Genomic DNA, 14,371 nt, shown 5'->3' with positions numbered 1-14,371 from the left:
TTCTGGCCTGTATGCACAGTTACTTTGGTGAGCGTTCTGACTCTGCCTGAGTGCTGTATGTGCCTTGGCAGGGTGGATCGGTGCTTGTATGTGTCTTGCCTGTGTACAATGAAGCTCCTTCCTCTCTTGCTCTGTCTGAATGCTTTCATGTGCCCCTGTATGTTGTGTGTCATTGTGTATAGGCTCTATAATAAAAAAAACTATTATAGGCTTTCTTTGTAATTTTTTGTTAAATCAGTTATGGTCTCTAACTTGCTTTCCACATCCTTTGCTCCCACTCAGGAAGAGAGATGGCAAACAAAGAAAAGTTTCACTGTTTGAAAGACTTCGACAAGGACATCCAGAAACCGTCTACTGGAAAGAGTCCAGGGTCCCGCCCAGAAGACGAAGCTGAGGGGAAGCCACCCCAGAGAGAGAAATGGGCTAGCAAGATTGACTTCCTGCTCACAGTGGCTGGCGGATTGGTCGGCCTTGGCAACGTCTGGCGCTTTCCGTATCTCTGCTACAAAAATGGCGGAGGTGAGTACGACAACAAATTTTCATCTTTGGTTTTACTAAGCAGTGCAGGCTTGACTAACATATGTTAATCACAAAAACTATTGAATTCACATCAGGAATATATTTAACAAGGATTGTTTTTTATGTACTTATGTTCAAAACCACAGTGCTAATTCTAATTCAATATTTTATTCAGTGTTTTTTTCCATTAGTGGCAAGTGAAGAAAGTGAGCGATATTTTCAGATGGTGAATCCTGCAAACAGAATTATATCTAGGTACTTCTGAGAAAGTGATTAGGCAATTTAGTGATAGAAGGGAAAAGTGGTACAACTTAGCAGTAAGTGGCAGGAACCAAGGAAGCTGGAAACAGGAGATCTCTTCACCGAGAATCTTCTTTACCCTGCTTGGTCTACAGTAATCATTTGAAGGATCAATAAAAACCTTTAAGAGCACAGTTACAGGATGTACACATGATGATCGATGGATACTTAAGGGTAGGAGGCCAACTGATTATGTTTCATTTGCAGGCGGGTTAGAGGATGTTTGTACTGTGAAGGGTCTGTATGCCTCAGGGTGGACCAGAGAAGTTATTCCATTGGACGTGCCAAGCAGCTCAAAGAACCAACATCTTTAGGAGGTTGAGTTTGATGAAGGAAACAAGACAAGGATGTTTGTACTATAAGGATATGGGTCGAAGAGATGCTAAAGCAGTAGATAATATACCCAAGAAAATTGGTTTGGGTTAGTAGATAGTAACTGGTGGGTAAGTGGGTGGAGAGAGGAGATGTGGTAATGTGTACTTCCTAATTTTCGGGATATGAATGCAGTGAGCTCATGGAGCAGGAGTAGAGTGTTCTCTCCTTGACATTCTGTATCCTGTCAGTTGCTCCAGGGCCCCTTGAATAGATGTACTTTCTTCAACAAACCCACTTTCCCAAATATCCACCTTGAAGAGTCTTCACTACAAAACTGGCGACGATCAGGAACTTGGCTGCTTATGAGTAACGCTTTGATCTCTCACCACTGAAGGGGCCAGACAGCAAGCGGGCCAATCGAATTCCAGATGACTGTAATTTTACATGGGGAAAGATTTATTCACTAGTAGGTGAATAGTTAAGGTGAGAAATCTATGAATTTCTAGTTGTTCGCCTTTTACGCTGACTTTGAATAAATATTTCTCTTTTTGATGTAATCTTGCATTCAAAGCTGCGCTCGTTGCCTAGCAACTGCCGTCTTTACGGACTATAAAGGGCCACACAGACTTTTCAAGTGATCATAAACTACGGAAAAGACTATGTGCTGCATGTAGGAAGAGTTCTGAGTCTTATAAGGACTACAAACTCATTAATCCTTTCACAGTGTCTTTGCAAGAGTGCGCAAGATTTTCTTTTTACTGTGTCAGCGCATCATTGAAATCTTTCGTTAAAGCGCAAGCGCGCTGTGAAAGTGCAGTGTGTCACTTTTAACTTTTAAAACATCAACTTCAGTGATCAAGCAGCAGAAGGAGTATGTGTTACATTTTGGATTTAAACAGCGCGTCAATGAAATTCTTACCTACAAGGCGCCTGTGCTATGAAACTTCAGTACGTTTTTTCAATGCTTCAAAAGCGTGCTTGTTATGAAACTCTGCAACATCATCCTCAGCGAACATAGAGTTTCCAGAGTGTATATCTAACTACACTGCCCCCTGTGGTGAACATCAGTATTTCTCATCATTTTGTGTAAAGCAATTTCTTTCTTCAAGTCATCGTGATTCAGTTTTTCAACTAGAATGCTATTTTTCTGTGATGTGCACACAAGTATACTTTATTTGGTATTCAGCTTTCAAGATTTGCACATCTTTTGGTGATAATTTTTCTCTGGAAGTTTTACTTTTGATATTTCTGTGATATGCATACATTTATAGAAGAAGAACTCATTTTTCAGCAATTTGCATGCTTGTTCATGAATTGTGCATGTCTCAACCTATGATCTCAATGAGTCTACGTTTCAGCGATTTGCACGCATATTATTAAGGGCAAGTCAGGATTATTGAATTCAAACAATATGCAAAGTATATCTCCACCTGCACCTTTCATGCAAGACTCTGGCGATCCCCATTAGAGTGGAAACTGTGGATTCGCTCATTCAAAGCTTATCTTGTGGCAATTGACACAAACAAATTCAAACCTAACAGAAATAAATGTCTATTGTATCATTATCCCGGTGTTAAAGGCCAAAACATTTTTGATCACTTACCTGAATATGAAGGTTCTGACGAATCAGATATTGATGAATTTGACGCAGCAATTGCCCAACTTGATAAGTATTTTGCCAAATCAAAAAATGTGGTGGTTCATAGTTTTAAATTTTTTACTAGGGTACCAAAACGTTCAGAGAGCATTGACACTTATGTTACTGCACTCAAAGTGTTAGCTTCCACGTGTGAATTTGAAGAATTCACTTCACAATTAATTAGAGACCAACTTGTTGTAAGATGCAGTTCCAAAAAAATTCAAGAATGCTTACTCACGTGCAAAACCCCCTCCCTAGATAAAGCTATTGACATAGCTTAAAGCATTGAGGATTCTTGTCTCTCAATAAAACTAGTATTTCAGCAGCTGATGTTAACAAACCCATTGCCCCTATTGACCATAAAAGAGTAAAACTCCAGCCAAATCCAATGCTCAAGTTTTTCATCAAAGAAAAATAGTCTGTTTCAGGTGTGGATCACCTAACCATGTTTCTTCTTTTAGATATTGTCCCGCACTTGGTCAACAATGTAAAAAATTTAACAAAATGGGTCATTTCTATAAAGCCTGTAGAAGTGGTAAATTTAACAAACCTGTTTGTTTATTAAGTGTTGAAGATTGTGAAGTTGAAACAAATAATTTTGATCCTACTAATGAGTTGCTTTTAGGTGTCAGATGTGTGAAAGAATTTAATTCTTCTTCAATTGCAGATCCCGAAATTCAAGTCTGGATTGATAGAATCTCCATCAAACTTCTGGTAGACACTGGTGCTCGCATCACGATCATAGATCATAAAAAATATGTATCTTCATGGAGTAAACATTCTTTGCTTCCTCCAGATGTTACCACTGTATCATTCGTGGGTAGCAAGGAGGATCTGCTTGGTTATTTTTTAACTAACATCAAATTTCTTGATAATTCCATTACTGGTAAAGTCTATGTTGCCCGCAAAGGCATCAATGTTTTAGGTTTAATCCATCGAGCTGAGCTCAGTTTAGTCATAAGAACTGGTTCTTGCAATCCTGTTACCATTGAAAAATCAGAATTTCAACTACTAATGTCTCTTTCAATAAGTTACAAGATGATAAAATGATTCATGCTCCAGAATCTGATTAGGAAAAGAAATTTAACAAAGTTTTTCCAAGACAAACTAGGTAAAATCTCAGACTTTGTTTAAACAACAGGTTACTCCAATTAAACAAACTACGCAACATACCTTTAAGTATTAGAAAAGAACTATGTGGCATGCTTTCTGATTATTGTGAACAAGGCATCATTGAGAAAGTGGAGGGAACTCTTTGGTTATCTCCGATAGTCCTTGTGAAGAAAAAGACTGGCGAACTCAGAATGTGTGTGGACTTAAGAAGCGCCAACAAAGCAATTTGGGTTGATAACTTTCCTCTTCCCAGGATAGAAGACCTCATCACCAAGATTGGTCACTCCTGTTGGTTCACAAAACTAGATTTTATGTCAGCATATCATCAAGTTGTCCTGGATCAATCTTCCCATCAATCTTCCCATCATCTAACTGCTTTCGTCACTCCGGATGGAATCTTTAAGTTTTGCAGGATGCCCTTCTTTATAGCTTCTGCAGCAGCAGTTTTTCAAAGATTGATGTCTGGAATGTTTCACAATATACCCCAAGTAGCAGTATCTCAGGATGACATTTTAGTATTTAGGGAAATTAACAAGAACATAATGTTGTGAATAATGTGTTAAGTATACTTCAATCCAGAGCAGCCACACTGAGAAAGAACAAATGTATTTTTAAATCTAGAGAATTAGAATACTTGGGTCATGTTTCTTCAGCTAAAGGTATAAAACCTAAACCTTGTCTTGTGAAAAGTATTTTGGATGCACTGACTCCAAAGAACAGTTACTTTCTTTTTTAGGGCTTTGGGAGCTTTACGCAAAATTTTTGAAAACTTTGCTAACCTAACAGAATGTTTCAGACCCCCTCTTAAAGAAAAATGTAGAGTTCATTTGGTCGGACTCTTGTGACAATTTTGTCAAAGTCATCAAAGAGAGAATTGTTAGGGTTCTTTTTGGGAGAACAGAACCATTGTCATCACTGTTGACGCATGTGAATATGCATTAGGGGCTGTTCTCACTCAAACTGAAAATGGGCGTGAGTATACTATTGGCTTCGCTTCTCGTACCCGAAGAACTGCTGAACGTAAATATTCAGGAATTGAAAAAGAGTTGTTAGCCTGTGTATAGAGTGTAGAGAAGTTCAAAGTATATGTTTGGGCAGACATTTAATCTTGAAAACTCATCATTGTCCTTTAGTGAACATTTTGTCTGGAAAGAAAATTAAACGAAAAACAGCTAGAATCTCCAGACTCGCCGCAAAACGTTTAGAATTTTCATTTACAGTGGAAAACATACCGGGAGGAAAAAACTACCGTGCAAATTGTCTCTCTAGACTTCCCATTGAAGAATCAGGTAACCAAGAATGGGAAACAGAAATTGAAGAATGTTTCATTGCTTATATTGGGGATGCAAGTTGTTCTGAAAATGACTGGATTGCACCCCTTCAATCTGTTACATTAATAAAATCTGGTTGGCCAAAAGAATCACAATTGAAGAATGATTTACAACATTTTTGGAAAATCTCTGATGAGTTATCTTTAGGAAGTAACCTATTAGTTTGTGGTGACAAACTAGTTGTACCTTTCACTCATCGACAACAGGTAATAAATCTAGCACATGGCAGTCATTTAGGTTCTTCCTTGACAAAAAGAAAGGTCAGAGAAAAATTCTGGTGGCCACGTATGGACTCAGAAATTGAAGACTGTATTAAATGCAAATCAAGTGATAAAGTGTTAACAACTGAGCATGAGGTAGAATCTGTAAATCCTTGTCCAAAGAAAGCTTGGCAAAGCATTGGTGTTTACTTTTTAGGTCCATATCAAATCTTACCTTACAATTTAAGATACTTTATTGTTATGTTTGAACACCTTTCTAGATGCGTCGAAGTTGAACTTGTTTCGGAACCTAGCACCAAGAAAGTACTGGAGTGTTTTCAAAAAGTTTTCTCTAGAGAAGGATTCCCGGAAGAGTTACTCACTGACAACGAGGTTCAATTTGTGTTGTCAGAAATATCTTCCGTTTTAGAGAATTGTAACATCAAACATTAAAGAACACCACTTTATCATCCCCAGAGTAATGGAAAAGTTGAAAGTTTTAATAAGGTGTTCGCTGAATGCATTCAAGCTTCAATCAAAAGTAATATGAATATTGCAAAATCCATACAAGAACTAGTTTGGTCACACCACACCACCCGCATTAAGTCACTGGAAAATCTCCGTTTGAATTAATGAGAGGTAGAGAAGCTGCCACTGAGTTATGTCCTTTTTGGATCTTAAAAGTTTTACTATACCCTGGGGATGTCAATAGCTGGTGCAAATCTGTTGAATCCAGCTCCAATGTGTTCAATTTTAAAAGGTTTGCCAAAAACACCTCTCTTCCAGTCAAGCCATGTAGATTGAAAATAGGAGACTGGGTTTGTGTCAAAAATCCCATTATAGTTGGGAAAGGTTTTTCGAAATGTAAAGACCCTGTTCAAGTCTGTGAAATAAGAAAGAAATCTGTGAAACTTTTGTTTGGGAACTGATGGGGCATTACCCATGTAGCATTAGTTCCTCGTAATGTCCCAGTTCCAAAGAAAGTTGAAAATTATTCTAAAGCCAAACCGTTTCTACGTAGAAGGAGTGACCGTGTTCCTATGCGACCCAAAACATTAAATGATTTTGTTTCTCATTAAAAGTTTTAAAGGGAGAGGTGATGGTCTGTGTTTTAACCTGAATCGATTTGTTGTAACTCAATTGCTCTATTTTTTTTATTGGATCTTTGGAAAGTTGTATGGAATGTTTTGTTTTGAATCGATATGTTGCAACTCGATTGCTCTATTATTTTATTGCATCTATGGAAAGTTGTATGGAATGTTTAGTTATATCAGAAACCAGAAACTTATATGTGTTTTAGAATATAATAGAATGTTATATCTTCTTCATTATTTTCTTTGCTTATTCTTATCTATACTAATATAATAAACAGAGAGCCCAAACCTTTGAGGCGGGTAATCTCAGGAACCACAGCACCAATCACAACACCCAATACAGCGTTGGAAAGGGCAGTTGCAGCAGAAGGACATAGGCTATGCAGACGCCCACCATATACATTTAAAAGCTAAAAGAACCATGCCAGCAAAGTAGTCCCTTCTGGGCGTGTCTGCATTGTGCTGTGGGCGTGACAAACGCTGGGGGCGTGTGGTACATTCCGTCCTTCATGTCATGTCTCATATCGTGTGCTGTGGGCGTGTGCTGGGGGCGTGGACGTGTGCGGGGCACGGGATTACGGAGAAAAAAAGCGAGCGTTGTGCCCCATATTTCATTGTTTTTTTCTTCCCAGGTTCTGTTCATTCCAGCTCCGGGTGTCCACCCTGCTCCCTTTAAATACCCCTGCACCCCATAATCATAACCCACCCTTACTCCTTAAAATACCCCAACACCCTTATACACTAACCCATCTTAACCCTATAAATATACCCTGTACCCCAAAACCCAAACCTATCCCTAAACCCTAAAAATACCCCTGTACACCAAAACCCAAATCTAGCCCTGAACCCTATAAATACCCCTGTACCTCAAAACCTAAACCTACCCCTGAACCCTAAAAATACCCCTGTACCCCAAAACTAACCCTGAACCCTAAAAATACACCTGGACCCCAAAACCCAAACCTACCCCTGAACCCTAAAATACCCCTGTACCCCAAAACCCAAACCTAGCCCTGAACCCTTAAAATACCCCTGTACGCCCAAACCTAGCCCTGAACCCTAAAAATACCCCTGTACCCCAAACCTAGCCCTGAACCATAAAAATAACCCTGTACCCCAAAACCCAAACCTACCCCTGAACCCTAAAATACCCCTGAACCCCAAAACCCAAACCTGAACCCTAAAAATACCCCTATACCCCAAAACCCAAACCTAGCCCTGAACCATTAAAATACCCCATAACCTAAAACCCAAACCTACCCCTGAACCCTAAAAATACCCCTATACCCCAAAACCCAAACCTAGCCCTAAACCCTAAAACTACCCCTGTACCCCATAACTCAAAACTATATCTGAACCCTTAAAATACCCAAACACCCCAAAACATATACCTCAGTGCCCCAAAACATATACCCCTATACCCATACTTACCTTATCCAAACATTTTTTAAAAAACATGGTTTTACCATTCATGCATTTACAACGAATTTCATTGTAAATGTATGCGTGGTAAAAGCATATAAAATGTAATGCCATGCGTTATAATGGCATTGCGGAGTCATGGTACTTTCGTAATGAAAGTATGCGGAGTGATGTTATGCGGAAAGAAAGTTGCGGAATAATGGGTGTTTACCCTCCCCCGGTAAGTACATTGGTGGCACGGCGGCCCACATCTCCAGCAATATACTCATATTTTTTCACCACCGATTTGAAAAATGCACAGGTCTCTCTCATTGATGGCCAGCACCGACATACACTTTTAGACACACCTCCCGCCACAAGTTCTAGAATTGCGAACTTTAGAGCTGGGGAGCTACGTTCAAATCTCGGCATCAGCTCAACATCCTGTTATTCCAGGCAAATCGCTTTGTCTCCCCGTGCCTACCACAAATGAATGTGTTCTTCTGTAATGTAAATTGTGCTCATGCCATGTTGTCGAGTTCGCGCTATATAATATTGCAAGGAAAAATAAAGTAGGGAAACTCGAGTTCACACACTACTGAACGCGCACTCTTAAGTGCATCAGCAGTGCACTGAATTGGAGCGTTTCACATGCCTGTCACAGATAAGAAATGCTATCAAAACGAAATCCTGCAAAACAATATACTACTGCCTGGCAGCAATTCATACCCGGATAACGTCGGAACGGGCTGCTAGTGTTTTTATAAAAAGGGAGATGTGTGGTAATGTGTACTTCCTAAGTCTTGGGCTTGGAATGCAGTGAGCTCATGGAGCAGGAGTAGAGTGTTCTCTCCTTGACATTCTGTATCCTGTCAGTTGCTCCAGGGCCTCTTCTTGAATAGATGTACTTTCTTCAATAAAGCCACTTTCCCAAATATCCATCTTGAAGAGCCTTCACTACAGGGGATCATCAGGAAACAAAGAATGATTGATTCAAGAAATTCTAGTGCCAAGCCTGCAGTGCCCAGGGAGAGACTAGTGGTCAATAGCATCCAAATTATTAGAGCAAGCAAAGGCTCTAGAGTCACCTCTGCCAAGTCTGACTAGTTTGAGTGCTTGTCCTTTTCTCTCCAATGCAACAAGTGATGATGGCCCATTTGTATTATCTGCATCTTTCAACCAATTCCTGGGCTACAAAGCAGCCTTGTAGCAGCCTGTCCCCCCCCCCGAAGTAACAATTATATAAAATGTCAAGGTAGTAAAGTATTGTGAAGCTTGCTCCCTATCCAAAGCCAGGAAGTGGTTAACTTTATCATAAGGAATTTGCAGGTTTTAACTACCAGTTGACCCTTACAGATGTAAGGTGAGATAATTGTGACATGAAAACACTGCAAAATAGCAGAATGCACACCATGTTTTTTTCAATTTGTTCCACGTTTATCATTTTGTTTCGTTCTTGCGTGCAGACTGAAATCGTGCCTTGCTTCAAAGCATGTGAGAGAAACTCCAAAACACTTGCGGCACCATTGTGCCGTATTTCCAATCGCACAGCGACTTCAAAATTATTACAACTCTTCAGTTTGTTCAAAAATCCAACTTTATTCCATACTTATCCATAATTCATCAAATTTTACTCTGCTATTCACAATAAGGCTGTCCGTCATCCCAATTTTTTCAAATGATGCAATTATGCCAATCCAGGCCTTTTACTGCATCACGTGGGTGAACTCAATTCATATTAGGCAGCTAAAGTTATCAGAATTTCCCAATGCATTTCGGGCCTTCTTGCGCCCTTCGTCAGGGGTAGCTGTTAAATCGGAAAATATTTCTATTAGTTTTACATGTCAGAAAACTAGTCAGTTCTTACGCAAATACATACAATGAATTCAATCATTTTCCAGTGAAAAATATTGTAATTCCAATAACTGAACCCTTTAAACTAAACTACATTCATACTTTCATTGTGCTGCAACCTGACGAGTATTCACTGAACGCGGTGACCTCCCCCTCATCCATCCTCGATCGCATACCTGCCTTTATATCCGCGTTACTTAGTGAATTCTCAACTACCCAATATTCTTTGTGTAAACTGTCCCCCTTGCGTGAATCTGCCCCCCTGCCAATTATCACCCAAACTGCAGCGTACTGGTGTGTGTCTGATGTCCCAGCCACCTGAACTCACTGCTTCATGCTGTAGCTTGCCCCCAACTCGTTCTGAACCACATACCTGCTCTTCCTCCATTGACGATCCTAACACCTCCTTCCTTTGTAGCCGTTTCACCAAGCATAGGTTCAAACACCTAACTCCTAATTGTGACATGCCCAGAAAATAGTTACTCTTTGCTACCATATGTACCATTAATAGAAAGCTAGGAGCTAGAAGTGTTCTCTTTGTGCACTTTCTACTATTCGTCCTATCTTCAAGTCTTTACCCAGTGACCACGTTTCATTGTTTTTCTCTTCCATTACAGGTGCATTTCTCATACCATATTTCATTTTCCTGTTTGGAGGAGGCTTGCCAGTGTTTTTCTTAGAACTGGTGCTTGGGCAGTACACCTCCGAAGGCGGAATCACCTGCTGGGAGAAGATCTGTCCAGTCTTTACCGGTAATCAATCAATATACGTACATTTTTGACACAAGTTAGTCCTTTAAACACCTACAGTGAGAAGAAAAAACAATACAACCAATTATAAAATGTCTATAATATTTTAAACAGTTTGATCAAAGTAACCATGCCATTCAAACCTATTCTCTACTCTGGTAGCTAGGAAAGCATACAGAAGGTGCATACAGAGGAGCCGCTGCATTAATGTTAGACTCACCTATGCCTTTTGGGGCACAACGAATGCTGATGTCAATCAATTAATCAATCACACATATTTGTAGAGCGCGCTACTCACCCGCTAGGGTCTCAAGGCGCTGGGAGGAGGGGGAGCCGCTATTGCTTGAACAGCCAGGTCTTGAGTTGTTTCCTGAATGAGAGATGGTCCTGGGTCAGCCGTAGGTGGGTGGGGAGGGAGTTCCATGTCTTGGCCGCCAGGTAGGAGAAGGATCTTCCTCCGGCGGTGGCTCTGCGAATTCGTGGGACGGTGGCGAGGGCGAGGCTGGCGGATCGGAGCTGGCGGGTGGGTGTGTAGAATGTGAGACGGCTGTTGAGGTATTTGGGGCCCATGTCGTGGAGAGCCTTGTGTGCGTGGGTGAGGAGTCTGAACGTGATCCTCTAGCTGACGGGGAGCCAGTGCAGGTCTCTCAGATGGGCAGAGATGTGGCTGTGACGGGTATGTCCCGGATGAGACGTGCAGCAGCGTTCTGTGTGCGCTGGAGTCTTTTCTGGAGTTTGGCTGTGGTTCCAACGTAGAGGGTGTTCCCATAAACCCGTCGGCTGGTGACGAGGGCCTGGGTGACCATCTTCCTGGTTTCGGTGGGGATCCACCGGAAGATCTTTCGGAGCATACGCAGGGTGTTGAAACAAGAGGACGAGACGGCGTTGACTTGCTTGGTCATTGTGAGGGAGGAGTCCAGGATGAAGCCCAGGTTGCGTGCATGGTCCGTGGGCTTTGGGGCGGTGCCCAGTGCAGGGGGCAACCAGGAGTTGTCCCAGGCAGAGGGGGATGGACCCAGGATGAGGACTTCCGTCTTGTCTGAGTTCAGTTTCAGATGGCTGCGCTTCATCCATTCCGCGACGTCTTTCATTCTTTCCTGGAGGCTGGCTCTGGCGGTGGCGGGGTCGTTGTTGAGGCAGAGGATGAGCTGGGTGTCATCAGCGTAGGAGACGATGTTTAGGTTGTGTTGGCGTGCGATGGCTGCGACGGGGCTCATGTAGACGTTGAAGAGGGTGGGGCTGGGCGAGGATCCTTGAGGAACGCCGCAGATGACTTCAGTGGCCTCGGATCGGAAGGGGGGAGACGGACTCTCTGCGTTCTTCAGGAGAGGAACGAGATGATCCACTCCAGGGCCGTCCCTTGGATTCCGGTGTTACTGAGGCGCTGTATTAGTGTGCGGTGGCATACGGTGTCGAAGGCTGCCGAGAGTTCCAGGAGGATGAGGGCAGCTGTTTCCCTGTTGTCGAGCAGGGACCTGATGTCGTTGGTAGCTGCGATGAGGGCGGTCTCGGTGCTGTAGTTTGCTCGGAAACCGGACTGCGAGGGGTCGAGGGATCCGTTTGTCTCGAGGAAGGCGGAGAGTTGTTTGTTGACGGTCTTCTCGATGACTTTGGCAAGAAAAGGGAGGAGCGAAATGGGGCGGAAGTTCTTGAGGTCCTTGGTGGGTTTCTTTAGGAGGGCGCTGAGCTCGGCATGTTTTCAGCTCTCCGGGAAGGTGGTGGATGCGAAGGAGCTGTTAATGATGTCCCGGAGTTGGGGTGCGATGATGGAGTCGGCTTTGTTAAAGATGTGGTGTGGACAGGGGTCGGTTGGGGAGCCGGAGTGGATGGTGTTCATCATGCGGGTGGTGTCTTTGGTGCTGACCGAGGTCCACGTGCAGAGGGTGGTGGTGGGGGGGTGCTGGTTGGGTGCGTGGAAAAAGTTGTGTATGTCGGCGATCTTGCGGTGGAAGAACGAGGCGAGTGAGTCGCAGAGGTCTTGCGAGGGTGTGATGTCGTTGTTGCAGGCGCTGGGGTTGGAGAGCTCTTTAACGATGCAAAAGTTCCTTGCTGTTGTGGGTGTTGTTGTCTAGTCGTTCTCCGAATGTTGTCCTTTTGGTGGTTCGGATCAGCTGGTGGTTTTTGCGGATGGCGTTTTTGAGGGCTGTCATGTTTTCTGTTGATTGGTCGTGGCGCCAGGCTTTCTCGAGGGTACTGCAGGATTTCTTGGAGTTTTTGAGGTCGATGGTGAACCATGAGGCTTTCTTGCTGCCGGGTCTGCTGGGAGGATTCTTCAGCGGTGCAAGGTCATTGGCGCAGTTGGTGAGCCACTGTGTGAGGTTGCGGGCTGCTTCGTTGGGGTCCGTCGTGTTGTTGGGAGGGTTCTGGCTAATGGAGGTGGTGAGCTGGTCGGCGGTGATCTTGCTTTAGCTTCTTCGGGGAACCTGTTGCGGGTGGTGGTAGGTCGTGGTTCTCCTGAAGTTGAAATGGACGCAGCTGTGATCTGTCCAGTGTTGTCCGGTGGACTGGCTGATGGAGATGTGCTTGCTGGAGGAGAAGACAGGGTCAAGCGTGTGGCCAGCGTAGTGGGTGGGGGTTTTCACCAGTTGCTTGAGTCTGAGGTTGGCGAGGTTGTCCAGCAGGGTGGTGGTGTTGTTGTCGTTGTTGTTTTCCAGGTGGAAGTTGAGGTCGACTAGGAGGATGTAGTCTGAGGAGGTGAGGGCGTGCGGGCTGATGAAGTCTGCGATGGCTTCGCTGAATTGTGTGCGTGGTCCCTGGCGTCTGTACTTGAGAGTGCCTCTGAGGGTGGTCTTGGGGTCGGTGTGTATCTGGAAGTGAAGGTGCTCGGCGGCGGCGAGGGTGTCGTCGGAGTTGCTCGTGATGCAGATGGTGTTTCTGTGGACGATGGCGATGCCTCCTCCGGTTTGGTTGATGTGGTCCCTCCAGGTGATCTTGGAGCCATCCGGGATGGCTATGGCGATGTTGGGGGCTGAGGAGGCGTTCATCCAGGTTTCTGTGAGGAAGGCAACGTCTGGTGATGTTGTGTCGAGGAGGTTCCAGAGTTCGACGGCGTGCCTGTGGGTGGAGCGGGTGTATAATGTTGGCTTCTGTGTGAAGTGGCAGAGTGAGCAAAAACAAGTCTATGGTATAGGGCCCAGTATGGTGATCCAAGTATTCCATTGAAGTTCTCCATTGGCTAGTCTACTCTGAAATTGACATCAGTTTTTCTTTCACTTTCAGTTTGACTAGAAAAGATATGGTTAGCCGTCAAAACTACTTTTCTCTGCAGCATTAAGTTAAATTGTGAATGCTTTAGTTCTAACAGGTCTTCAAGGACTGACGGGAATCTTGACTTTCCCTTTAGTTTAAGTTTGGGTAGTTTGTGTAATATGTATAAGCCATAGAGCCAATCTTAAATCTTCCCCTGTCTGATATAGGGGGCACATGAAAGCCCTTTTCTAAATCCAACCCCTGTAGTTGATTGCCCCTCACCATTTCAATGGTCTAGTAATAAGCTCCTTTGGAAGCATGGCAGACTGGCTGTTCCAATAACCATGCTTAAAATTGAGAATTTTAAATGTTTGTGCAGGGGGTTTGCTTCACACATTTACTACCTTGTCAGTAGAAAGCATTCTAATGTTTGTGCACAATCTTCCTCCTCCTCTTTAATATTATATAATGATGACGACTAACTCATTTGCTGAAAAAAACCTTGCCTTTTACACGGCATGTGTTCCATTTTGGAAAGTGGTTGTCCTACTTCTTTTTTTCTTTCCTCTAGTCTCCCATTGATCCTCAGAGGAAGAGACTGTCTTTAGGTTGTTGTATATATCCATTTCCGTATGTTTTTTCTCAATTAATTCCCAATCTCTACTTA

General features: G+C 43.1%; 1 protein-coding gene across 1 annotated transcript in view; it reads left to right on the top strand.

The window, feature by feature from the left end:
• The first annotated feature begins 290 nt into the window (after positions 1-290).
• LOC144782385 (sodium- and chloride-dependent taurine transporter-like) overlaps positions 291-14,371 on the top strand; it is a 300,110-nt gene continuing 286,029 nt past the window's right edge. The window contains exons 1-2 of the mRNA XM_078661712.1: positions 291-519; positions 10,384-10,518. Coding sequence (XP_078517838.1) covers positions 291-519; positions 10,384-10,518 — 364 coding nt within the window. The remainder of the gene's footprint in view (positions 520-10,383; positions 10,519-14,371) is intronic.

This window comes from Lissotriton helveticus, chromosome 9 (assembly GCF_964261635.1).
Source record: "Lissotriton helveticus chromosome 9, aLisHel1.1, whole genome shotgun sequence".
Lineage (NCBI taxonomy): Eukaryota > Metazoa > Chordata > Amphibia > Caudata > Salamandridae > Lissotriton > Lissotriton helveticus.
The sequence above is the reverse complement of the archived record's forward strand: the minus strand, read 5'-3'. Positions and strand labels throughout refer to the sequence as shown.